This window comes from Tachypleus tridentatus, chromosome 6 (genome assembly GCF_004210375.1).
Source record: "Tachypleus tridentatus isolate NWPU-2018 chromosome 6, ASM421037v1, whole genome shotgun sequence".
Taxonomy (NCBI): Eukaryota; Metazoa; Arthropoda; class Merostomata; order Xiphosura; family Limulidae; genus Tachypleus; species Tachypleus tridentatus.
The window spans coordinates 130,261,408-130,287,977 of NC_134830.1; the positions used below are offsets into that span (position 1 = coordinate 130,261,408).

At 33.8% G+C, this 26,570-nt stretch overlaps 1 protein-coding gene across 1 annotated transcript; it reads left to right on the top strand.

Annotated features, from left to right (window-relative positions):
- Window positions 1–10,505: 10,505 nt before the first annotated feature.
- LOC143251728 (uncharacterized) lies at window positions 10,506–24,504 on the top strand. Its single transcript, XM_076502970.1, has 7 exons — window positions 10,506–10,651; window positions 11,116–11,234; window positions 13,212–13,371; window positions 16,392–16,548; window positions 18,908–19,098; window positions 23,984–24,120; window positions 24,315–24,504. The coding sequence occupies exons 3-7, from the start codon at window positions 13,306–13,308 to the stop codon at window positions 24,502–24,504; spliced, it is 741 nt and encodes a 246-aa protein (XP_076359085.1). The 5' UTR covers window positions 10,506–10,651; window positions 11,116–11,234; window positions 13,212–13,305.
- Window positions 24,505–26,570: the final 2,066 nt, after the last annotated feature.

Genomic DNA, 26,570 nt, shown 5'->3' on the forward strand with positions numbered 1-26,570 from the left:
TTTAGTCAATTTAATTGCTAGTTTTGTTGAAATATTCTGAAGTATATTTCACCAGTTTTGTTTTAACAGGTTGCACCAATTTAGATGAAATTCTCAAAATGCCAGTACTCATGTATTTTGTGGTCAAATTTGCTACTGTTTTGAGGACCTTAAATATGCAATTAAATTTTTTAAAATTATAACTGTAAAGCTCTTGCTTCACATCCTGTCGAATGACAAACAAAACCCATTGTCTAATATAAAGGACAGGTACTGATCATAGCTTATAAGCCAATGAAACGCGTCATTTGGATATATTTATTTCTACTGATCAATCATACAAGGTACACAAGATGAGAAAATCCTATTGGTTGAATAATAGACATCGAAAGTGCTAAGCTTCTCATGATCTTGTTGCTAACAAAAATTAATATAATGGGGTCATTCATTGGTTCGCTTGAAGACTTTCATTATTGTTTAGATTCTGGGACTGGAAGGCGTGTGGGTCAAACGAGGTCACGCTTGTTATCAACCGACACCTATCAGGTTTAATAGAACAATAAGGAATAACATTCTACGTATGTTCATCCAGTTTCATCAAAATCGGATATATTTGTATATAGTAAAAATATAACAAATCGCTCTCCATATTAAAAAATGATTGGTATGTTCCATGCAATGTAAGAAAAGTGGTCAAAGTACCTTAAGTTGCTTATTATGAAACGCGAGGAAGTACAAATCTCTAAAAGTAAATATAGGCAGCTGTAAGAGCTAGATTAGGTGTTCATGTGTTGTGAACTTATTTCTACAGTAAGCTGTCTTATGATAAATGGTTTTAGGGAATAAGTTTGACATCAAAGCTGGGCGTAAGAACGTTACTGTCTAAACTATCTAAATATTACAGTAGGTGTGAAGTGTTTTTAACCAGGTGCTTATTTTGAAAGCATAAGGCTCCAAACTCCGCTTGATCTATTTACAAAAGCTGTAATTTAGGGTTTGAAAACAATTAGGCTTATATGGACGTTCAGCAAGTAATTTTGAGTCCTTTTACATAGCTATAAAATTTTATTTTATTTTGAATAGTATTTTGAGTAGCTTGCACAACTTTTGTATGATCTTGGTTTAAAATCAGTATTTGCATGAATAATTTTAGATGTTGATTCAGTATATTTCCCTATTAGGGAATCGTAGTGTTTTGATTAGCAGAATAACAAAAGTTTCCTTTATCAGTCTTTTGGATGACAATGTATTTTTCTAGGAAGTTTTAAGCTTTCTGCTGATATAATTTTCTATACGTTCTTTATTTTGCATTTTCAGTTTTTCCAGCAAATACATCTAGGTTTTGAAAATAGTTTTCATGGGAATTTCTCTTAAGTTTTCCAATGTTTTTTTCTTCCCGGCGATTCTTCGTTGTCTTGTGGATTTTTCTTGGTTTTTGACCTGCGATTAGTGCTTTTGTATTGCTTTGTTATTTGATTTATATTATTACTTTTAATAAGTTTTAATGCTATCTTTTATCTTTTTCTTTCATCACTAGGTAATAAACACAGTTGGACAAGTCTCGTCTTTATTAGTAGCATATGTTTGATTGTTGACTGACGTCAGAAGAAAGTATAACATTGTATTTATCATTAGCCTCTGAATCAAACCCTCTGAGTGTTGAATCATTCATTTCTCCAGTAGATTAGTATACAACCAGCATTTATGAATAGCATCACTGGTTATAACTTCCATTGAGATTTCAGCCCCAATCGTGTGAATGGTTAGTCGCAAGCCGCAAATAATAGTTGTAATGGATCGAGATTGAAGGTTAGGCATTCATTATCAATTGGAGTTGCCATTTGTTCAACAAGTGTTAACTACTTTATTCCTCCAACCTAAAACCCACACATTTGTTAAACTGTTGACTTTTTCCTTTCGTAGAATATTCTAACACCAATTGAAGTGTGAACTGTCCATACCTTAAAAGCCAGTTTATATAAAGTTCCTTTTAGACAGATTGTGTGGCAATTTTAGTTCACAAGAGATAGACAATTATGTCTTCTAGAAACAGTGGCTTGTGGTCCACCTTAAGAATATTTACAGGCTATTTTAGCTTCACCGTTTTACTTTACTTGAAGTTATGGAATCTTGCAACTTATTCGATAGTTCTGAGGAGAAAATTATTTTAAAGATAAATTACTTACCAAATGTCATCTTAAGATGCTTGACAGTATTGAATGAAATTAATTTGACTTGTGATCACGACGTATTTATAAAAGTTTCATTATTATTCAGGTATTAACCTGCTGTGTGTTGCTTATGACTTTTAGTACCTGAGCACTTCAAGGACCATTTTGAGAACCTTCACCAATTTTCAATAGACCATCTACAACGTATTTTTACCCTTCTGTTACAACTTCGGTTCTTTCATCTCATCTTACAGCTATTTTTTGTTTATTTTTAAGTCATAATATTTGGTTCTATTTTTCAGGATACGTATGTTGATTAATCACAACATCACTGGAAACTGCACATAGGTGCACATTACTGATTATACATGGTAGTAAACTTATTACACAGATCAATAATTAGAGTTGTAGGTAGAAAACGCTTGAAGTCACGGCATCACACTCTCGTGATCATCCTTGTTTTATGAATGAATTTATTCTAATGTTTCAGTATGTGGTGATGTAGGGTAATATACACAACAAAAGGTAACCCATGTAATGGTTTCTGCTATGCTGTTGCTAGAATCTAAAGAATACTTTCTGCTATGAATAATTAAAATAGTCTCAGTCAGCATTAGCGTTATACGAGTACCAGTAATTAGAGGATGTTCCATCTACTGCAGCTGTGAAATGCGACCCCATTCTTTTCTTTGTGCTAGCTATGCAGAAGTTGGATAAAGTTTCAAAGTCCTGAAATGTCTAGGATGTTCAAAACTAGTATGATGGGTAGAACATGCCAGGATCTAGCTGAAATTCTATGGAAGACTTCTTCCTCTGTGATAGAACATGCGTAAATTGACAAACCCTCCTTTTAAATGAAAAAAGCCTTGAAAAGTTGTTTATCGTCGTAGCTACTGAATTGATCCAAATACTTATCGACTTTTCTCATCACAATACTTGTTGGATTGTTATCTTCTCATGCAAATCATGTGCAAGCAGGCTCTTGTCTAAAGGATAACAATGGGTAAAGACAATTCTGTAGGCTACTTTCAGCATAACAAACATTTGTGCACGCTGGAACTATAGCATGACAGGATTTACACCGAGATTTGTGCATTCATCAACGGTAACGTACTCTAAGTAAAAGGTGGTTACCTAGACTAGTTACAAGATTTGGGTGACTAATCTGAATCATCTTTTTACTTTACTACAACTAGTCGTTTCAAAGTAGGTATTCATTTCACCCCTGGACCTTAATATGCTCCATGTTTTTGACATTTGTATTTAAAACGTATTGATCCATTACACACCAACTTTATTCTGCCAAACTTGTCTGGACATAGTGGTTTTATCATTGGTCGTTAAAAACCTTCCATCTGAGAAGGTTATTGTGAGAATGAGAAGTGGTCATGTTAGTGAGACATATCGTGAGTTTTGGAAGGTTTACTTGATTGTTGTGAAAAACAACTTATCCTGCAGTATGAAACTTGGTCTTGCTGTCATTAGAGAATTTTATGCACTGCTACAAATATTTACCACACAATTACTAGAAATTGCATTATGTCAAATGTTTCTATATCGACATTTTCTTTGACACCATAGATTGTCCTTCCCATCTTAGTGACAATGGTTCATGCTTGTCCTTTCAAGATGTTTTTCTTTCTAGTAATATTAACATATGTCTTACACTTCAACTCGTACTGGCGCCCTCTAATCTTGGGATTTAGTCTTGTCTTTTTACAAACTCCATTATCAAAGTCAGTGTTCTAAGAATTTCTCTTGTACTACGAGCACTAGACAATTTCTTTGAAAATTCCCTGGGTTAATATTGTATCTTTATTGAATGCTGATTTTTTCAATTTTTGGAAAATGAATGAAGTACACTTTTGAGATAACGGAAAATCTTAATAGTAAATATTTCAGTAAAACTACAGTTATGACAGAAAGTGTTCGTACACCTGTGTCCCGAGTGGTTTTTTGCTTATAACTTAAAAAGTATCACGATCAGTCTAAGAGAAGTATAATATATATTATATTATACTAACACACATTTACATAAATTATTATGTAAATTAAACGAAAAATAAACTGTTTATAAACAAATAACCAAAAATAGGAGAAGCAGAAAATGTTCGTACAGTTCAGAACGTGTGAAAAAACTGATATTACTGTAAATATTTTGTTTAGTTTGGCGAATAAACTACATTATACCATTCCAGAACAAGACACTGGGTTCATAATTATTGGAATTTAGCCAGCAAAAAATGTAATTCCGGCAATTTAGCGCCGTCTCCGTCATTATCTGCTTGGTCATCATGGCGAACAGGAAACAAGTGTCCAGTGATTTAAAAAGAAAACGAATTATTGTAAAATACAAGTCTCGTGTGTGTCTTTCCGGTATTGCTACACAACTTAATGTGCCGAAATCTACTGTTCAAAGCATAATTGCCAAGTTTAAGCTTACAGGATCAACTGCTAACCTCCCTCGTTCCGGACGCCCCACCCCACCAAAATTCCAGAGAGAACCAAGAGGAAGGTTTTCAGAGAAGTTAGTAGGAACCCTCGTTTAACACGTAATGACATACAGAAACTGGTAAGGGAAACTAGGGTTGAAGGTAGCACCTCTACAGTTACGAACATGTTACGCTCTTTTGGGTTCAAAGCATGCTGTTTTCGTAGAACTCCATATTTCAAGCTTGTTTATTTTGAAGCACGACTGAGGTATCCAAGAAAGCATGTAGATAAACCCTTTACCTATTGGAAGAATATTCGTTGGTCAGACGAAACTAAAATCGAGCTTTTCAGCCACAATGATGTTCGCTATATTTTCCTTAAGAAGGGGGAACGAAATCTTCCAAAGAACACCATCCCTACAGCTAAACTCGGAGGTGGCTTGACCATGATATGGGGTTCCTTCAGCTAGTCTGGTGGAGGCAGCCTTCACCGCATCAACGGAATCATGAATAAAGAAGAGTACGTTGATATATTAGGCACTTGTATCAAGAATGATGCTCGGAACTTGCGGCTTGGGCGTCGTTGGATCTTCCAGTACGACAATGACCCTAAGCACACATCGAAATATGTGCAATCCTGGTTGCAGAGGAACCATATAAGCGTTCTGGAGTGGCAATCGCAGTCACCCGATCTCAACCCAATTGAAAACGTTTGTCGTGAATTGAAGACCAGGGCTCATCAGCGTTATCCGAAAAGTTGCAAGAGTTGGAGGCCTTCTGTAAAGAAGAATGGAAGATAATACCAGTCGAGTAGTGTCAAACGACCATTGGGGGGCTATGAGGAGAGATTGCGCCAAGTAATTTACCTGAAAGGCTACACAACTGACCATTAATGTAGACGCACAAACACTTTCTGCCCCTCCTATGTTTGGTTATTTGTTTATAAACAGTTTATTTGTTGTTCAACTTACATAAAAATGTATGTAGGTGTGTGTTAATATAATATTTATAATATACTCTACTTTCATTATCCTAATCATAATACTTTTTTAAGTTAGGAGGAAAAACCTACTCAAGACGCAGGGGTACGAACACTTTCTGTCGTAACTGTAATTGAAAACCCAGTGTGTAATTTTCTGAACACGAGCTGGGAATGGATGCAGAAGTTTGCTATGATATATGACCATTGTTTGTTTGTTTGTTTTAAATTTTGCACAAAGCTACTCGAGGGCTATCTGTGCTAGCCGTTCCTAATTTAGCAGCGATAAATGTCGTGATAGCCTACAGTACCAAGTATTGTGTAAACATTCGTATAGTGAACTAATTCTAAATTTGTGATTTGTTAGTGAATACGGAATATTCATTTTATTTGGTATCAGTAGTATTACTAACAACATCGTTTGTGTTTAGCTTCTTAAAACGTTTTTTTGGGGTTCAGAATTAACACACAACATCAATATATGTACAGTGTAACGGATCTACTAATATACATTTATATCGATGTCTGTTTTATACGTATATTTAGAAATGTGTGTAACTTACAAATTTAATGCATGGGCTAAATTTCGCAGTACACATTTAACATTATATCAGTTTCTCAAACATACGAATTAGCAATATATATGTATGCAAATACGAGAATTGTTGCCTTAGCTACAATTTCTGGAAAATCTCTAGTATAAAAAGTAACCAATATAACGCAGAGACAGTATATATTGTTGGTTTGTTGCAGTTGGTAACTATAAACCTCTAAAGATACAACTGATTAAACGCTTGTTAATCGGGAAACTATAAGTATTTGACCAGGAACGTTTATAGATTTCTAACTTTGCTAAACATTCAGCTTCAATGGACAACAATATTTTTTACGAAAACATTACATAATTTCAGCGGTTAAAAATCAACTCGTAAATGGTGTGAAACCAGTGAAAGCTGGCTAGCTACCCATTAAGTGAACTGTACAAATATCAATTCGGTTTTGCTGATCGTGATCCGTCGATGAAATATTCAGTAACAGAGCAGATTAAAGACCCAATGTTTAAGTTTGTAAAACTTCTTTAAATCATTATTTATAATAAATTATTATAAAGGGTATTGTACACTAAAATGTTTGTTAAAGAAAACACAAATCAAATTTTGTATTTACGAGCAAAATTGTCAAAAATTAAATTCTAATTTGAAGTTAAAATTTCAGGGTATTTGTATTCATAATACGTAACAAATCAGTCGTCGTGGATAAATTATATGTAACGATAGTAACAAGGAGTGATTTTGTTTTTTGGCGTGTCATATGAGCTTTTGAAGATCTCGTTTCTACCTTTTGGACATGGTCACCACTCTGTCTGTCAGTTTTCTAAAACCACAGTTTGCGTTTGCCAGAATTTTATATTTTTTATTATTTTTAATCACACTAGATTGGATGAATAATTGACAAACTTGTAAATTCATTATGGAAAGCGAGACCTGTCAACACTGTACTAGTTCTACAGATATGAACAAAACATATCACAACAGAAAGCTGCTATTCACAAGCATATTGACTGTAGCTTCTTCCATCAGTGCCTTTTCTGATGCAGTGCGTGTTTAGTTACAGGTTATAGCCTGGTAAAGATTCTCAAATTTAACGATGTTTATCTTAAATAAACGAAAAAAGTTAATTATCTGAAACTAAACTGTATATCTCGCACTGCCAGTGACCAGTAAATTCACGTGTGTTGAGAATGCTGGTCTCGCACAACGAATATCTTTATAAAGTGGGTATATCGGCAAAAACTTTCGAAGGTAATCTTTTACAAGATGTTACGTGTCGTCCCAGTTTTCTAACATATGCATAGGTCTAGGCAGTTGTCTTTATTATATGCTTATAAAATTAGTATAGAGATAATAAAGATATTGTATGTCGGCTCAATATACGATCACATTTTACATGAACAAGCAAAACATACTGTGGAATTAAAAATAGTTAAAATTTATTTAACTTCTGCATTTCTATCAGAAATTTCCACCAATCTGTGGGTTTGTTTATGCACTTGAATTATCTTTACTTGGAAAAGAAAAGGACAATATAAACCTACAATATTTTCAACTCTAACAAGTTTGTGTTACGCATAAAATTAAAAAATATTATCAGACGTATAGATATGAATAAGATATTTGTGCACTAGATATCGCGTCCATCTTACATTGAAATTAGAGATAACTTCCACATTAAACTTGTGTGGACGTTAGGGTAAGCCTTGAGACCACCATAAATGCCGAACTAAATTCAAGGCCGTTCTGATGTAATTCGCAATTTGATCTTTGATTAGCTTTGCGAGCACCATAGGACGATCAGTTATAGCAAACAAGCTGTCAAGGAATAATATACTAAATGTTCATCAGAGGGCTATTGAAACTGTGGTAAGGGACGTGTCACACCCATTGAAAGAGCAGTAGTTTACAGTGAACACGGTTTTATAGATCACCGTATCTGTAATGGTAATTGTGTGTGCCTACGAACAAATACGTAAACACCATTTATCACAGACGAGGTCATCCTTTATAATATTTTTTTTCAATTGCAGTATTAAGAACTGACCAAAAGTAAATTGAGTTAAATCTGTGTAAAATAGAGGTCTCGAACAACAGGTAACCGATTCTATTCGTTATAGCGCGCCCGAGTCGCGCCAAACATGCTCGCCCTCCCAGCCGTGGGGGCGTTATAATGTGACGGTCAATCCCACTATTCGTTGGTAAAAGAGTAGCCCAAGAGTTGGCGGTGGGTGGTGATGACTAGCTGTCTTCCCTCTAGTCTTACACTGCTAAATTAGGGACGGCTAGCACAGATAGCCCTCGAGTAGCTTTGTGCGAAATTCCAACAACCAAACCTATTCGTTATAGAGTCCCAAATAACATGACACAAAGTCATGGACTCGGTGTTTCAGCATAATTTTCATAACATAAAATATCGAACCGTTAGATCCACTGCTCGATACGCAAATAATTGAATTTACAATTTTTTCTCTTCTATAGTAACCGGCAATGTGCAATATCTAAAGACATTCATGTGTCTAATTCAGCTATTAAACAATGAACCAACGTATACCATTAGCGAGGGAATAAACAACTTAATGACTAGCTTTACGCTTTTGCAAATGAGCTGGACTGGAACTGGCTGCAAAGAATTTTCTTTTCCTGGCTCCCCCCTTTTGCTAGGATGGCCTCAACAGAAGATAATTTTGATTAGCCTACTCCAGCCCCTTGTTGTCAGTTTGTTAACCAATTTGTGCGAGTTTTTGGAAGGGTCATCTTGATTGCATTTAATTCTATTCCTAGTGTATTCTATATATTTGTTTGAAGTTTTGCTCTTCACTGGTATTCTTTGGCCTTGTGCATGCATTATTATATAGACAAATGGCTCTTCCTTGTACCATTCTGTTAATTAACAAAACTGATTATCTTTTAAGAAGCACGAAAACAGACTTCCTTCTCCAATTGGAGAAATCCATTTTGTCACCAACAATATCTCATCTGGCTGTTTTTCAATACCCACTTAAATTGTGCTCTACCAGTCCCCCATCAGGCTTCAAGCCATGGAATGAGCTGTCAGGCTTTTATTTTAGTTTCCTTCTACTTTTTGTCTTTGACTGTTTCATTTCTGATACTTTGTCATGTCTTAGAGCCCTCAGATATTATGTGGCTTTTACTAACTCATTTTGAGGTATGGGGAATTGATTGTTCATTTACTGGAATTCTTCTAATTCAAGTTACTTCTCCCATTACTCTAATGAGGTGGTTTTGCAAATTAAATTACATGGCCTATGATGGATTATTGTGTGTAGCATTTCACCAGATTTGTCAAATCTGTCATTAACCTCTCAGTTGAATTGCCCTTTAGGAAGACAGAAGACGGCATTCTACATACCAGCTCACACTATCTCATTGCTTGCATGATCTGTTAGTTTCCTCTTCTGAGGGTTTTTTTACTACCACCATAGCTATTTTCACCATATTTGTTAGACTTTAACCAGAATTAAGTACCTTCCATAATCATACTCTTATTTCCAGGGTATTTTTCTTCTCCACTGGATCCTACTGTGACACACTAGAAACCACTTCCATCATAATTACGATAGATTGCAACAGGCTTTATTGAAATTGAGTGTTCTGTATGTCCAACTAGTTGCTTACCAGATGGTGCTACCATATTATCAGACAGCCATTCATGGACTATTGTGAGTGAGGCTAAAGGGAATACTGTCCATTACTGCTGATCTTCAAGACAGATAAATTCAGGTTGGTTTGCTTTTTAAAACGTGGAACTTGGATTCATATATTTCACAGTATTCAATGAGTTGCTCCCCTCCAGACACTACTAGTAGAACTTGTAAATTCTTAACACCACCAATTTCAAGTTTCTAGTGTGATGGATAGAGGCCTTTTTTTCCAGTGTGTTAAGATGTGTTCCTTCACTCTTGGAGAAGAGAGCAAAGTTTGGGGCACAACTAGTTTGATTTCTGTATGTTTGTTTTCAGATGTCTGAAAGAATGGCACTAGTCATATTTTAGGTTTGATACAATGCTATATAGTTGGTGTGCTTGGCACTTTTCTTTGATCAATGTTGGTTTTGTACATTGTTTATGGAAGGAGGTCCACTATTTCCTCATTATTAAAGTAAAGAGTTCCCATCCTAGACCCTTGGTTGAGCGCAAGTTCCATGTTTTCACCGTGGAATATTATTTCTCCATCTATACACATGCTTTCTGTGTGGATCATGCCTGCACTGGCCCCTCCATTTTTGTAATGTGGGATTCCAGCTATATTGTCAGCAGAGGTATACATATTTTGGAAGTTAACATTTTCCTGAACTAAAAATGTATTTCCAATAATATTTAGTTTCACTGACACCACCCTACCTCCCCACTAAGAGTTGGTTTATGTCTTGAAAAAGTAATTAAATTATCTGAATGACATTCCTATATACAGTGTTTAAATACAGTGCATTAAAGTGGTAGAGAAAGCATGTCTAATGCTTAGATTGGGAAAGAGTGGAAATTCTGTAATTTAGAAGTAGCTATATTGTCAGTAGAGGTAAGTATTAGGAAAAATAAATTTTCAATTAACCCTTTCGGCGAGGTTGGGGACCATAGTCGACTTGAAGGCTCAGCGTGGCAGGCGACCTTCCTTTATTCCTGTTATTCTTATGTATTGAATTTAATATATATAGTATTTAGTACAGTCTGTGGATATTTCAGGGGCTTTTGTTGAGTTATTGCCGAGATATCATGCTTTTAGTACTGATATCATAATTAGTTGAAGTATCAAACATATATATTCAGCATCATGCCAAACATTAAAAGTTGTTATTCAGCGCTGAAAGGGTTAAGGAAAATATTAACTTGACAGATTTTTAACTTTATAAATATCAACATACACCTAGCCTAGAATATACTTTAATGTTAAAACTACTAATATAAAAGTTTTTTTTTTTTTCTTAGCCCATGATTTCACAGATCATAAGGTTTTTTTCAACTGAAACCTTTGTTTTTGTACAGTCCATCCTAACATCACAGCCTACCAAAATGAGGTACAAGCAGTTGAAAACGAAGAAATTGAACTATATTGCAAGACTGAAATTAGTTATCTAGAAACTGTCTACCACTGGTTTGATGAGGTAAAATATTTCTCAATAAATTAAGATTTGTTTTCAAAGGCTAAAGTAGGAAAAATGAGCCTGTATGGAAAGTGGACACGTGTATAATGATCCAACGTTAAAAGATCTGTTTTAAAGCTAAACCAAAAAGAGTAAAACAAATTGTTTGCTTGATTAAGAGAACTTTCTATTTTATTATTACAAAGATGTAATAAAATTTCTTTTCTCTGTAATGCTGCTGTCTGTGTAATAAATAAGATGAAGCCACTCAACAGCTTCTGTATGTATCATACTAGGCTTGCCTTATGAATTTTACCTATTCTTTCATTTCATTTTAAACAAACCAATAATAGCTAATAACTGGAAGTTTAAGCCTTATTTACTGATGAATATTCTCTTTTCTACAAAATTTAGTTAACTGAAATTAATGTGAAATACACAATTTTACTTTAATGGACTGTTCAGAGAGAGAGGGAGTTTTTGTTGGCTACAACACTAACATTTGGCTTCTAAAAAAAATATCAATGTATAGTAACTTTAAGTAGTATATAAGTATAGTAACATCATTAAAGTTAGTGTAATTTTAAACAGAACACTGCATAAAGATGAAAGAGCATTTACACCATACCAATCCTGTCAGAATGTTTTTGTGATGGTGAAAGTGGAAAAAATGTTGATTAGGGTTTTTAGATATTGAATATTGAAATGCAAAGCTACTTATTTTCACATAAAGAGATTCTGGCTGCCAGAGTGACTCAAAATCAACCTTAAATTTACACAAAACAGAGTACTTCCTTAAATTGTAAATAATTTCTTAACAAAAAGCTTGCCCAACTTTAACACCTCTTAAGGCCTCTCGTGAGCTAAACAATTTTTTGACCTCCTTTGTCCTTGAAGGGATTCATAGTTCAGGAGTAACATATGCATTGTTGACTAGTTTTTCTGCTAGAAAACAAAGTGAGATTTTGGTATTCTTAATACAGCTGGTATGGGTATTAAAACTTTAATTAAAATAAGTTATTGAACAACTTTTCAACATTCTTAAATCTTCTTCACGTTTCAATACCTGTACCAGCCGTCTTGAGAATATATTTTTATTTCAAATGGATTTCTTGTGATCGCAAATTGAGGCTAAAGAGGACTTGTAAATGTGTTTTTTTTAAACAAATTTTTCTAACATGATTTCTGACAGTTTGTTCCATATAGTATGATCTTTAACTGTTACACACATTATTGCTCTTATGTTGCTTACAATTCTCATTTTGATTAAAATCTACTCATTTGATTAAGAATTCTAATTGTTTCTCTGATCCATTCAATAACTCAAATGATAACTTAGTTCACTTAAAAATAGCACAAGGAATTAACCCTCAAAATATCTACTGTATGCGTACTGTTTACTATTTATGTTAAGGCATTGTATTTATTGAATATTGTATGTTATTGCTTATTACAATCTTGTATAATGCAAAGAGCTGTGACAAAAAAAAACTTATTTTCTTTGCAAAAGACATGAGAAACTCAGCAGTAATTAACAGAATTAATAGCAATATAAGTGGTATTTTTAGGTTTTTTTAATTATAATGATCCTGTGAAAATAGTTGTAGGCTCACATTAGAGCATAACATAATTACTAACATTTAGAATTCAACTTGGAAATAAATATATCGAATTACTTTTTACATTAGTAATTATTTAAGTATTAAGGATCCTGAAATAAGTTTAATCCTTAAATAGCTTAGAGAACTATTTAAAAAAAGCTAACACAATCAGTAATTATTTAGGTAACAAAATATGAAATATAATTTCAGCTCTTTATTGTACCTGTGTTAGCCATAAGTTTATGAAAATGTGCCATTCAGATTCTAGTTTTTATAAACCTTTTTGTTACTGTTTATAAGGTATATCTCAGAGGTTTGTCAATGGTTAATTATAATTCAGCCTTATTGAGTAGTCTTCATAAATCTCTTGTGATATAACTTGTATTCGACTTTTTAGAATGGTGTTAAACTGGGCTCCAAAGAAAGATTTGTAGTTCATGAGGTTAATGGAAGCATAACAATACACAATTTGAAGAAAGAGGATACAGGAAATGATACGTGTGTTGCACGAAACAAAGTTGGTGAAGATAACAGGAAGGTGCAGCTTGTTGTCTTCCGTGAGTTCTGTCTGATTAAAAAAAAATCGACTTAGTGTAAGTCTGATCCATTCCTTTATAGTACTACAACTGCAACAGTTAAACACAGGTGAATTTTACATAATGTTTCACAGTAAATATATCACCACATTCTTGCAGTATTCCAAATAAATAACTAGGAAAATATTTAATTCAAATATTAAATAGTAAAACAGTTCTATATTTTAGAATATATTTCTATATCACTTTTAATAAGTTGTAACTTTTAGATAGCGATTTTTTTCCATATTAAACATTTGCCTTTTTGTACTATTTTTTTACTTATCCTTCTGAATGAAAAAAATACCATAAAGAACAACTTTTTCTATTTTGGATAAAAAGTTTTCTCAGTAACCATAACTTTTTTTTTTTTTGTATACCACTGTAAATTATGAATTGATGTTTATATGGAACATTTGTTGACAACTGAATACATTTGATTGTATATAAAATGAGTTTTAATCAATTGGTTCCAAATAATGCAAGTAAAAATATTACAATGGAGTGTTTGAGGTTAAATAATTTCAAATGCCTGAACTGTGAGTAAAAGTTTAGTAGTATCTGGTTGCTTGTTTAATTTTGACTCCTTTTTAAGAATCCAATGTCTCCTTCACCTATAGGATAGTCTAATTTTTAGCTTTACCAGTTACTGTGAGTATGATAGAAGATGGAATTGGTGTTTTCACTTTGTGTGCTTGAGTTATGCTACAACATATTCTCTTAAATAGTTTCCTGATAGTGACGTATGTAGCATGGTTGTTAGTGTTGATAGCAACATATGTAGCATATTTGTTAGTGTTGAGAATCAGATTTGGTGTTATATTAAAATTATAGGATTATCAATAAAGAGCTAAACACATATTGTAGTTACACACATGGACAGGTACTGTTAATTATCTTTTTCAAGATCCACATGTGTAAGCCTGTAATGGGTAGAAATTATTTGTAGCTCTCAGACACCAGAGTTCAGAGATCTGGACAGAGGTAGTTGTTAAACAGGTTTGCTGTTAGTGGAATGTGTAAGGTTGTTTGGGGAAGAGTTAAATTTTAACTTTGATTTTAGTTTGAGTACCTGAAGTTCAGAGGAATGGATTTTTGCATGTATGGAATTTGAAACGTTTCTGTTTTCTTTGAAATGAAGAGTGTTGTTGGATTGAATTTATAACTGAAATTTCAGATTTCTGATAACATTAAAATATTCATGTTCATTTGTGTTAAGAGGTATTATTGGCATTCATAGGTGAACTTAATTTTAACATAGCTATAATATAAATTTTACAAATTTTGCTAGTTGATCATTTTTTGCAACAACATAGCAATTTTAATTAAGTTCTAACTCGTTTAAAATCTGTAAGCCAATTATTCTTGTGGAAACTGAAAATTGTTAGTTATTACAGATGCAAGATTTGACTGTGTGCTGATTTTGTCACACTGTTCAGAAAATTCACCACTAAACTTAGTTTTTTTTTAATTACTTACTATATTATCTACCAAGAGATTATGTGCTTTTGAAATGAGATTAAACTTAAGATTTTTAATTCTCAGTAGAGGTGTAGGAACATTGTTTTAAAGATTGAATACAATTCTCTTGAGTTGCATGTTACTGCTTCATTATGTGTAAGGGTGCATACTCTCATAATATAAGAGAATTTGTGCTGCATTAAAAATTTCCAATGTCCAAGGATTGCTCAAACATTTTGAAGAAACAAAAGGGTTATTGGAGTGTCGTGCTTCTGGTGTTCCAGCTTCACAGCTGACCATCTTGAAAGAAGGACAACAGATTCAGTATGCAAGTTAAGTGTATTCAACCATAATACACACAAAATAATGGAGATTGTATCTATGAAATATTATCAACTTGTAAATAAGCCTAAATACCTGCTATTTAGTTATTTCAGTCACTAATTTGCTTTTACAATACATATATAGGCTGATCATGTTTACTGAACTTGTTGCAAACTTAAATAGGTTATCTGCTACCATTTCTTCCACCCAATGTTTATGAATCAAATTTAGATTCAATGAAAGGTGAATGAAACTTAACTTCCCAAGAACTTAATTGACAAATAATGAATATTTGGCTTTGATTTCAATCTTCTGATGCGTAGTTTCTTTATGTAATTTTCTTCATTATTTAACTTTAAAAAAATCTTTAAGTCCTTATTTCTGTTGCTTCATGTTCTTCTCAGCAACTTTAGGCCATGTGTTTGTATTTGGTCTAAATAATATAGTTCTGCTGACCATTGAAAACAAGAACAAATGATAAATCATACATGTATGAATACTAACTTATATTTCACCGTTGTCTTTTGTTTCGAAACAACTTAAAATGTTTAATACAAATTTATCACTAAACAAATCAAGCTGATTAAGGTTATTATGAAATTAAACTATCCACAAGTTCATTTGTTTAGCATTTAAACTTTCTTTATAATTAAAGAACTTTTTTAAAATAAAGATTTAATGTTAATTGATTTGTGGTCATACATGGCTTATTTTTTATTGTCATTGTCATCATGACTTGTCATTTAGACCAATGGGTAAAGGAATATCTGTAGCCTAATCTTGTCAAATATTTAAAAATCCTTGGACACTGAATAAGAAAACTGCAAGTAATAAGTACTTAATTTTTAAGCCTAAATGATGTACTTAAAATGATTCAAACCAAAATTAAGTAACATCTTACCAGACAAACAGATCAAAACACTACACCTTCTTTAAAAATATATACATACATGAAATATTTCATGGTATAAACTTTAGCTCAATTTTCATAATACAATATAGAATTGTAGAAAACTTACTGGTGTTCTCTTCAGGTTGTTGCTTAAATTCATACAAATCCATTATTAGAGTTTCTAATTGTCTACATATATTAAAGCATACACATATACCACCCTGTTACTGTCATATCATAATATCAGAAAATTTATTCAGGTTAATTTTACAAGTATATACTTAGTTCTACATATTAAACTTATTTTAAGTATACCTCCTCTTAGGATGATAGAACCTCAATAGAAAAGTTCCAAGAAGAGGATGTTGCAGTCTTAACTATGACCATTAACAAAGTTAGAAGGGACCATGAGGCCGAGTATTTATGTCTTGCAAAAAATATAGGTGGAAGTGTAGAGAAAACAGGACACTTGTTAGTAGAATGTAAGTTGTAGCATGAATGTTTTCGCTATTACTAAGAATGCCAGTACTTAACTATACTGGAGTTGTATAGTGAAGATACGACTTCCACACGTTATGAATTATTAACATAGTCTCAAGTCTGTCATAACAATATAAGAAACTAATAAAAAAAACTAACCAAATTTAGGTTTTTTAGGTTTTCAAAAGGTGTTAAAAATCTTCAGTTTTGCCAAAAACCATTGCTAAAATAGAGAACCAGCAAGTAACATAACAGCCAAATATTTTCTTAATTATTCTGACAACAGAAAGACAAGCATACCAATTCTTGAAGTTGTTGTGATAACTTATACATTAAAATGTTGCATTTTAACCCATTTTAGTGCGTAATTATCATTCAGTCTGATTCTGCTTAAAGTGGCAATTATCCACCAGGAAATGAATTTAAGAATTTGTGTGCACATGTGAACGCTCACCTACTCTTACTGTATTTCTTTTTTTCAAGGATATGGGAGTATTCCTGTTCGTCACAGAAGAATATATTTTGAAAAACTATGAGCTATGGGGTAAATCTGTTTAGTATAAGGTAAAGTTACATGGCTACATGAAATAAATCCACTTGTTGCATTGTGTACCCATGAGTGTCTAAGCAGGTGTATCTGCTAGTCACATTATGAAGGTTAGCTTGTGGTGTGAGGCCCAGCATGCCACGCAATGTTAAGGCGTGCGATTCGTAATCTGAAAGTCGCGGGTTCGCATCCGCGTCGTGCCAAACATGCTCGCCCTCCCAGCCGTGGGGGCGTGATAATGTTACAGCCAATCCCACTATTCGTTGGTAAAAGAGTAGCCCAAGAGTTGGCAGTGGGTGGTGATGACCTGCTGCCTTCCCTCTAGTCTTACACTGCTAAATTAGGGACGGCTAGCACAGATAGCCCTCGAGTAGCTTTGTGCAAAATTCCAAAAAGAAACAAACAAACAGACTAATTGGAAAAAAAACCAAAAACTTTTTCTATGGTATGAACGCGCCATATGAAAGCGTTCATCTAGAAAAAGCCAGTTATTTAACAGATCTTTCTGTTTATTTCGTTTTCATTTTCACAGAAGGCTTCACTAACATGTTTATTAAATACGATCTTCACAGTTGTGCTCAGTGAAACGATTGACCTATTTCATGAGAATTAGTTAATCTTGGAAAACGCTTGGTGGAAAGCTTTTTTTTTTCTCTTATATTGACCTTTCTTGGGCAGGCTGTATTTTAAGTCGTTTCGATACGGTAAAAGATGTATAGGTTACTTTTTAGTTAATTTAATTGCTAGTTTTGTTGGAATATTCTGAAGTATATTTCACCAGTTTTGTTTTAATAAGTTGCACCAACTTAGATGAAATTCTCAAAATGCCAGTACTCATGTATTTTGTGGTCAAATTTGCTACTGTTTTGAGGACCTTAAATATGCAATTAAATTTTTAAAAATTATAACTGTAAAGCTCTTGCTTCACATCCTGTCGAATGACAAAAAAAACCCATTGTCTAATATAAAGGACAGGTACTGATCATAGCTTATAAGCCAATGAAACGCGTCATTTGGATATATTTATTTCTACTGATCAATCATACAAGGTACACAAGATGAGAAAATCCTATTGGTTGAATAATAGACATCGAAAGTGCTAAGCTTCTCATGATCTTGTTGCTAACAAAAATTAATATAATGGGGTCATTCATTGGGGGGGTTATAATGTGATGGTCATTCCCACTATTCGTTGGTAAAAGAGTAGCCCAAGAGTTGGCAGTGGGTGGTGATGACTAGCTGCCTTTCCTCTAGTCTTACACTGCTAAATTAGGGATGGCTAGCACAGATAGCCCTCAAGTAGCTTTGTGCGAAATTCCAAAACAAGCAAACAAACAAAAGCTTGTGGTGTGATTAAACAGTATAGTGTTTCACTAGCCTAAACAGAAAATTTATTTAGACAACTCATCCCGCTAAGCCAAAACTGTTTCCTTTGTAAAAATTATCATTTGTTAACATAAATTTAAAAAATTGAAAGAGGGGGAACAAGTTATAAAAAAATTTTTGACAAATAAGGAAAAAATGCCAAAAAGTATAGAAACAGTCAAAACGAATACACAACCGTACTACAACAGTAGTAGTTTAAACTTATCATTGAATAAAAGATTTTTGTAAGAATGATGTACGTGAAAATGTATTTTTTTATAAAGCTCAGATTTAATTTTGCAACAAATTTACTGAATTATTTGGAGGCTTATTAATAAAGTAACCATGACAATTACTACCTTGTATCTATTACTAATTTTTGTGAATCATTTAGTTTTTATTCATTTAAAGCATTTCTTCTATCTAATTCTGCTTTTGTTTATAAACAGCTAAACTAAAAGTTATTGGACCTATATCAGAGATTGTGAAGACAGGGAACAATAATCATGTCAACTTAACCTGTATAATTGATTCATTTCCTGTTGTAACCTTTAAGTGGTCTTTCAATGGTATAGAGATAGTGTCTGATCAAAATGAAACTTACAGTATTTTTTTAAGCGAGGGATACAGTAATCTGTTGGTAAGTGAGTTTAGTATTTTAGAGCTTATTTTTTAATTAGTTGGTTTTAATATCACTTAAGCCTGATATTTTGTTGCTGTGATATTCAGGTATGTTGATGTCCAACAGGTAAGTTTAAAGTATCTGTAAAAAGTAGAATATGAAAATGTTAGAGAGTGACTTAGGGAAAACAACTACAGAAGCAAATAATTAAAACCTTTATTTGCAACATTTGTTTGTCTCAATTCATTGGCTGGCTTTCGTATTCTATATAATGACTCTTTATTGACGACTAATGTAGAGAGGAATCTCCCGAAATGTAAATAAAGGATGGCAAGAATTAATTAACTCACTTTCAAATCAGGCAGTGTGTTTAATTATGATGTACCTTAATTCCAAGTTGCAAGCATGAGCTACTGTTCCAAGTATTATATACAAAGAATATTACCTTCTGTCATAAGCTGGTGTAAGTATGTTTCACCACTTGAGATGTGTTTTCCTTACCCCACATAGTTAAAAAAACAAAAACAACAAACTAAAAAAAAAGGAACTAAAGCAAGATGTGTTTGTAACATTGCTGTTTGTAACTTTGAGAAAAAGGATTAGCATATGTTTACAATCTTTCAACATCTGGTTAATGAGAGTCATAATTATGTGCAGCACACCTCATGAAAATTGAGAAAGTTTGTGAATACTAGCTGGAGTACCTGTCCTCAGGATGGAAGTTATGTAACTCTATGATTAATGAAATGTTGTGTTAGAATATAAAGTTGTTTACCTTATGTAATTGTGAAAAAAAGACCATAAAACCTGTGAAACAAAAAATGAAACTGCAGAATTGTATGTTTCTCCACATGGACTCAAACTTTCATACTAGATATAAAGACTCATCCATAGGAGATGAGATAGAATTTTTGAAGTTCTAACCACTAAAAATGCAAAAAAAAATTGTATATACCCTCTGCATGGATCTAATGAATCTCCATGCCACACCTTGTGAAGTAGTTACATGGACAGACAACAGCGTACCATTTATATTTGTAGATACCTGAATAAAGATGTATTCTCTAATAGTTATAAAAGGTTGAAAAGAGTAACTATTCGAGTTATAACTTCCTTCTACTCCTTATTTCAGTTTTTGTTACAGCTGAATTTATGTTCATTACAGATTTTAAGATGTTGTAATCGTTTCTTTCACGTGATATAAATGAAGTTAAAATAACTCAGTGAGTTATTACATAATCAAAATAGAAATGAAATGTGTTCAAATCATAACATTTAGAGTACAGAAGAGAATTAAAAAGTCAATACTGGAAATAAGCAAGTGTGAAACTGTATAATTTATAGCACAATTTTTATACAAAAATTTATCAAAATTGAATTCGAATCATATTAAGGGCACAAAATGAAAATGATGCTAAAATAATAAAATCACACTAAAATACTAAAAAAAAAATATTTGGCCAATATTTTACCATCAATCCATTCTTATGGACTAGAATCACTAGATTAAAGGTCGTTTTTTACTGCCAAAATGTTTGAAGTACCTTCTATATGTACAAAAATTCTGAATTATAAATCAGAAAAACTAAGGTAAACAAGATAAATTTAAAACTCGTGTACTATAATGCTCAAGTATTGGCTTGTTGATCACAGAAGGAAAAGCATTATAAATATCTAAGAAACCAAAATAAACATACTGAAACCAGAATTATGACAGACAAAGTAAATTTTTTTATATTGCATATACACCTCTGATCTTGAAACTAGCAATATCATGTTAAAACATGGTGATGAAGTATTAAAAACCCAGTCTTTTCTAGATATATGTCAGTTGCATTTATGTGTAACACATCTCATAGCAGAAGTAGTGACCACTGTGATGTAGAAAATATTTATCCTAAGTACTTTGTACTGCTTAAATTTTCATTAGTAAAAACTCTGGTTATTGTTGAACAAGTGAATAATTAAAAAAAAACTAACCTGTCTGCTCCTGCACATTGGCCACAGTTTAATTACCTGTATAACCTACTTTCTAGCACTCCATACTTCAAGGGCAATACGAAGCATAAGTGATCCTTCCTAACACCTGTTACCCCTGTTCACAGTAACTTGTGTCACAGTGGACTGTAGAACTTGATAAAATATTAATGTTTGGTCCAGTTTTCTCCCTTGTTTATTCTTCCTATTTCCTTGTGATGTGGATGCACATTTTTCTCAAATAATTGTAAAAGATCTTATATTTGAACCAAAGCAAGGTATCTGCTATTTGTTTAGGCTATGAACTTAAATATGGGGGTGGATGCTATGACAAATAAACAATTTCCAAGTTTCACCCAATTTATTTATAATATTTTATGGTGTTCATTATTTACTCACCAAAGTTCTGTGTAAGCTTTCAGAACTTGCTCTAGATTTACTTGAAACATAGCTTACACTATGCAATAGTCAAGGTGACTTTATTGGAAGAAATGTGGTAGAGGTACTTTGTATCTGATTTAACATCCAGTTCTAAATGCTCTTTTACACTGGTTCATGTTATTAGTTAGTTGATAGTCATGAGTAACAAATGTCTTACTATCCAAGGCTGTAAGGTCAAATTAGGAAGTAGGTAAAACTCAAATGGCTCACTGTATTAGCTTTATGGTGTCGGACACTTTTTTTCAAATTGCTTCCCTCCATAGAAAGTGCTAGTGCACCCTGTAAACTACATATGCTTTGTGTGCCCTCCCCTACTTTGTGCATGTTGTACAGAAAATGCAACTTTTGTTATTTTGGTGTAATAGTGTGGCATTATATCTGAATATGCTTAGTTATGTCAAGAATAATAAATGCTGAATAACAGCATTACTAGTAGGAGGTTGAGACCCCTCTCGACATGCCCCTTGTTCCAAACTATCGGCCTTCAAGGTCAATTCCTGTATGTGGTCAGGAGACTTTCCAGAGACGGTTCTGTACTTTCAGTATATCTTCTCTGGGATCTAAACATCTACCTACATGTTTGCTGTCCAACCCTAAAAAACCCTATAAATAGGGCACCTTGGGATGGCTACCACAGGGTGATTTGGATGGATCATTTAAGGTCAACCAAGTACCAGTGTTGGATGTTCTAAACAGGTGTTGTGGATATTGTATCTGATGCTAGTGTTTGGGTATAGTGCTTGCAAAACCCTGGCATTGCTGCATGTCCTTGTTTGGAATTAGTTTCCTCTTTGTGGGGCTCCATGGTAGGTGGGGTCAGTGGGCACTGAAAGTTCTCTTTATATGGATCCCCCAAATTTAAAAAAACCCACAAAAAACAGACCATTGGTAGAAGACAACATCTTGAAGATTCTCAACAGCAGTAGTTAACTTCAACACCTGTACTTCATTTTCTGATGTTACGTTCTTTAGGGCGTATGTCTTTTTTTTTTTTTCAAAAGGGACAAGAGGGACTTTGCTGGCTCTCCTAAGTCAGTGAAAAGCTGTTCTGGGACCATCTTGGTGCAAACATCCACTTTAAAACACATTGAGCTCCTCTTGCATTCAAAGGGCATCAGGGATATACCAATTACTCCTTATGCTATGTTGAATTTGTCAAGAGGAGTTATTATTGAGAAGGATTTAAACACTCCAGAATCAGCTATCCTAGCTTGTTTCTCCACATAAGGAGTTTCTGTAGTGAAGTGTATCTCCACTTGCAAGGATAATTATGATGGTGATCAGTATTCTAATTTTGTTTATATCATCACAACCACATGTCACCATCAACATGGATTATCTAAACTGTAAGGTACATCCATATGTTCTAAACCGTCTTGGATGTTTCCAATGTCAGTAGTTAAGTCACTTGACATCATGTTGTGGCTCCCCTGACATGTGCTCATTGCTGTGGCATGGATTACGATATGTCAGTGCAAAACAAACCCTCATTAAGTTAATTGTAGTGGTTCTCACCCTTCTTATTTTGTTGTTCTTCTCCTGAATGGGTGAAAGAAAGAGGTACAGTATTTAAAAATTGTTCATAACATTTCTTACTCCAATGCTCAAGTTACTGTCCACCACTCCATCTTGAACATGTGCTGCTGCACTTTGTTCCACTGCTACAATGGGAGTGTAAATGGATCTTTCTGTGCTTCCATTAGTCATTCAACTATGTGAAAAGTCTTCTATCTTCTGTGGTTAAGAGAGTAGATCTACTTTAAATAAAGAAAAATGTGGTTGTAAACTGAAAGGTTATTCACCTAAGTAACAATAGCTGGATTGACATAATTGACTGTCGAGTTTCTTTTCAAATACAATGACATTGAGGATTTGATTGATTCTTATAACCCTATGTGTCTCTTTACAGGAAACGTTTCTAAAATCTACTGCTGTTAATCACCCTTCAGCAGTGTTCTTTGTATATAAATCACAGGTTGTGATGGATGAGTGCATGGAGGGGTGGCATTGCTGGTCAGTCAGCATATGCCCTCCCTGTATTTGACACTCAATACACCCTTTAAGGCCATAGCTTATATTTATGGGAGGCATTATTCCATAGAGTATATGATTTGGATCACAACCTTTCTTTAGTACTGGTTTTTGCACTTATTTTCATGCACCTAGTCATTATTTTACTGCTATTGATCCTTTCTATCTACTCCCCTTCACTTTTCTTACTTTCCATGTAAGGTTGACAGTAACCCACAGGGCAGTGATCATTTTGCTGTCATTTTCGGAGAGACTGGCTGTGGTTGATGCCACCAGACCTGCTTGCCTCAATGAAAGTTGGAACAGGCCAACTGGTCCTCTTTCACTGTGGTCTTGGAACTTGATCCTGCCATTGTCTGTAAACCATTGATAGGTGACTGTGGCAGTAGTTGCTGACTGTATTGTCCAGGCAGCTGTTCAGTGTATTCCTAAAATCTTAACATGTTTTCTACAGTATCACCGTCTGTGGTGGAATCGTGCCTGCCATATAGCACAGAAGGCTCAGAAATGGCCCTGGGATATTCTTTGTAGATATCCCAAACTTTCAAACCACAATTTTTTTTCCAGTGTGTCCATGCATTTGGTCAGTAGGTCAGACATCAAATCCAGAAGGAATCTTGGATAAAATACACATGCAACTTCTCTTTTGCCACCAGTTTAAAAATCCTGTGGGACAGGATTTGAAAAGTCAGTGGATGGTATACTTTTGTCCATGTTTTGATATTACTCTCTGATGGCCAGGAAGTTGTTGATACTCAGAGCATCACTTATAATCTTGGTTAAAGCTTTTCTCATGCATATGGTGCTCCTGCTTCATCCCCCACCCTCTTAGCCATCAAGACACAGGGAGAGGATTACCTCTTTCCTTTCGGATGGATCGTTTCTGTGACTAATTGCCCATTTACGTTGGTGGAACTCAAGCTTGGTCTTCTTCAGTCTGGCAGTTCATCAGTCAGACTTGATGGTATTTACTGAGATGCTACACTATCTCTCTCCTGCCTCTCTTGCTGCTCTTTTGGTTGTTTTTAACCATATCTGGCAGAAGGATGTTTTTCCTGATGCTCTGTGCCATTCTATTTGTCCTCCATTTTCTTAAACCTGGGACGGATACCAAGATTCTTTAAAACTATCATTCAACTGCTTTGAGCTGTCTTTTGTAAGACCTTAGAGAGGATGGTTAATATTCATCTTGTTTGGTTCCTCAAATCAAACAACCTCCTCTTGCCCACCCAGTGAGGAGTTTGACAACAGCACTCCACCATGGACCACCTAAATGTCAATCAGAGAAGCCTTTTGTCAAGCAACATCTTGTTTTTTTTTACCTTGAAGGCTTATGATACTATGTGAAGGTATGGCATTTTATAAGACCTCCATTCATGTGGGTTGCATGGACATTTACCCACTTTTTATGAAACATTTTTTGATGGACTGGCAATTCTACGTCTGTGTTAGACACTTTCCTGTTGTTACCCACAGGAACTAGGAGTCTCTCAGAGCTTAATCTTATAAAGATTAATGCCATCAGTAGACAACTCCCCCTTACATTTGCAAACAGGTATCTATGTTGACAACTTGGACATCTCGTGTCAGTTGTCAAGCATGAGGTTTGTTGAACAGTATCTACAGACTGCTTCATATTGTTTACTGAAGTGAACCAGTGTGTGTGTGTGTGTGTGTGTGTGTATAAACTGTAACATTATTCACTGTTACAGTCTTAATAAAGTATTACTCAAAGTTAATTGCTACAGTATGACTTTTTTGTAATTACTTACTGTAACTATTAATTCTTAATAATGAGAATTATCACAGATTGCTGGCTTAGCACTTGTTTACTAAGTGGTATATTTTTGACTGAACTTGGATTGTGGGCTTTAGGCCAATTGTCAGGTATGTTAATTCCTTCCCCCCACCCCCAAAGTATGTATGATATTTCTTGTATATAAAATGCTGATTATATTGGGGTGGATTCATCTATAGGGGATTTACTGTAGTGTATTTTGAGTAAGTCTTTAAATTGCCGGCTTCTGTTTGTTATATCTATGTGTCTTTTGTAAAAACTTGACATGCTTCTTATGGAAGGATTGGATTAATGTGTTTTAATCTGTAGTCTATTGTTACTGTTTTTTGTGTAGTTAATTTGACATTTCTAGTATGCTTTTGGGAAGTGGCAAACTGAAAAAAAACAAAGTGGCTCATCCTGCATACAAGCAAATTCTGACTCCAACTATGCATAACATTTAATTGGAATGTACAGTTTTAGTAATCTTTAAACCACATAAAAACACTCGGTTTTTGCCCCCCAGTGACTCAGCGGTATGTCTGTGGACTTACAATGCTAAAAACCAGGTTTCGATACCCGTGGTGGGCAGAGCACAGATACCCCATTGTGTAGCTTTGTGCTTAATTCAAAACAACAACAACAACACTCGGTTTTTCTATTCAGTTAGCTTTAAACTATAATCTTTGTCTAAGAGAAACCCCTAAAAAAATCAAATATTAAATGCAGCAAGAAATAAAATTCTGTAATTCAAAGCTACTCCTTTTGTGTGTTAGGCCTGAGAATTTTGGTCTACAGCAGTTATGGCACAAGTTCGACAACTAATAGTCCAAACCTTGCCACTCTATATATATTGTTATAAGATATATATATATATTGGTTCATATTAACTTGAAGTATTAAAATCTGAAAATATGCTTTAATGAACACCTTTATGAATTAAACAAAATAAATTTTAAGTAGAGTAATTTTGAAAATCAGTGATAAAAAACCATTAAGATAAATTTTTATGAAGACTACTTTTTTCAATTTTCAAATCAAAAACGTCTATTTCATCTAAGCCGTTTTTTTCTCTGAACTACATGAAGTATTATCAGTTGTGAATGAAATCTAGTTTGGATCTATTTTTTTAGTACTGAAAATCATAACTTGTGCAAAGATGTTTGATGCATATATACAAACAGTTCAAAATAATCTAAGTTTCTTAAAATCTGAACAATAAATTTCACTGTTGAATTACAATGAAGTTGGTTATAAGTTATGG

Bases quoted from the DNA above. Each gene is read 5' to 3' on its own strand.
- LOC143251728 (XM_076502970.1), top strand. From the start codon at position 13,306: ATGATACGTGTGTTGCACGAAACAAAGTTGGTGAAGATAACAGGAAGG. The intron at 19,099-23,983 runs GTAAGTGAGTTT...TGTTTTCTACAG, and splicing joins AGGGATACAGTAATCTGTTG to TATCACCGTCTGTGGTGGAA. The intron at 24,121-24,314 runs GTCAGACATCAA...TCTTGGTTAAAG, and splicing joins TCCATGCATTTGGTCAGTAG to CTTTTCTCATGCATATGGTG.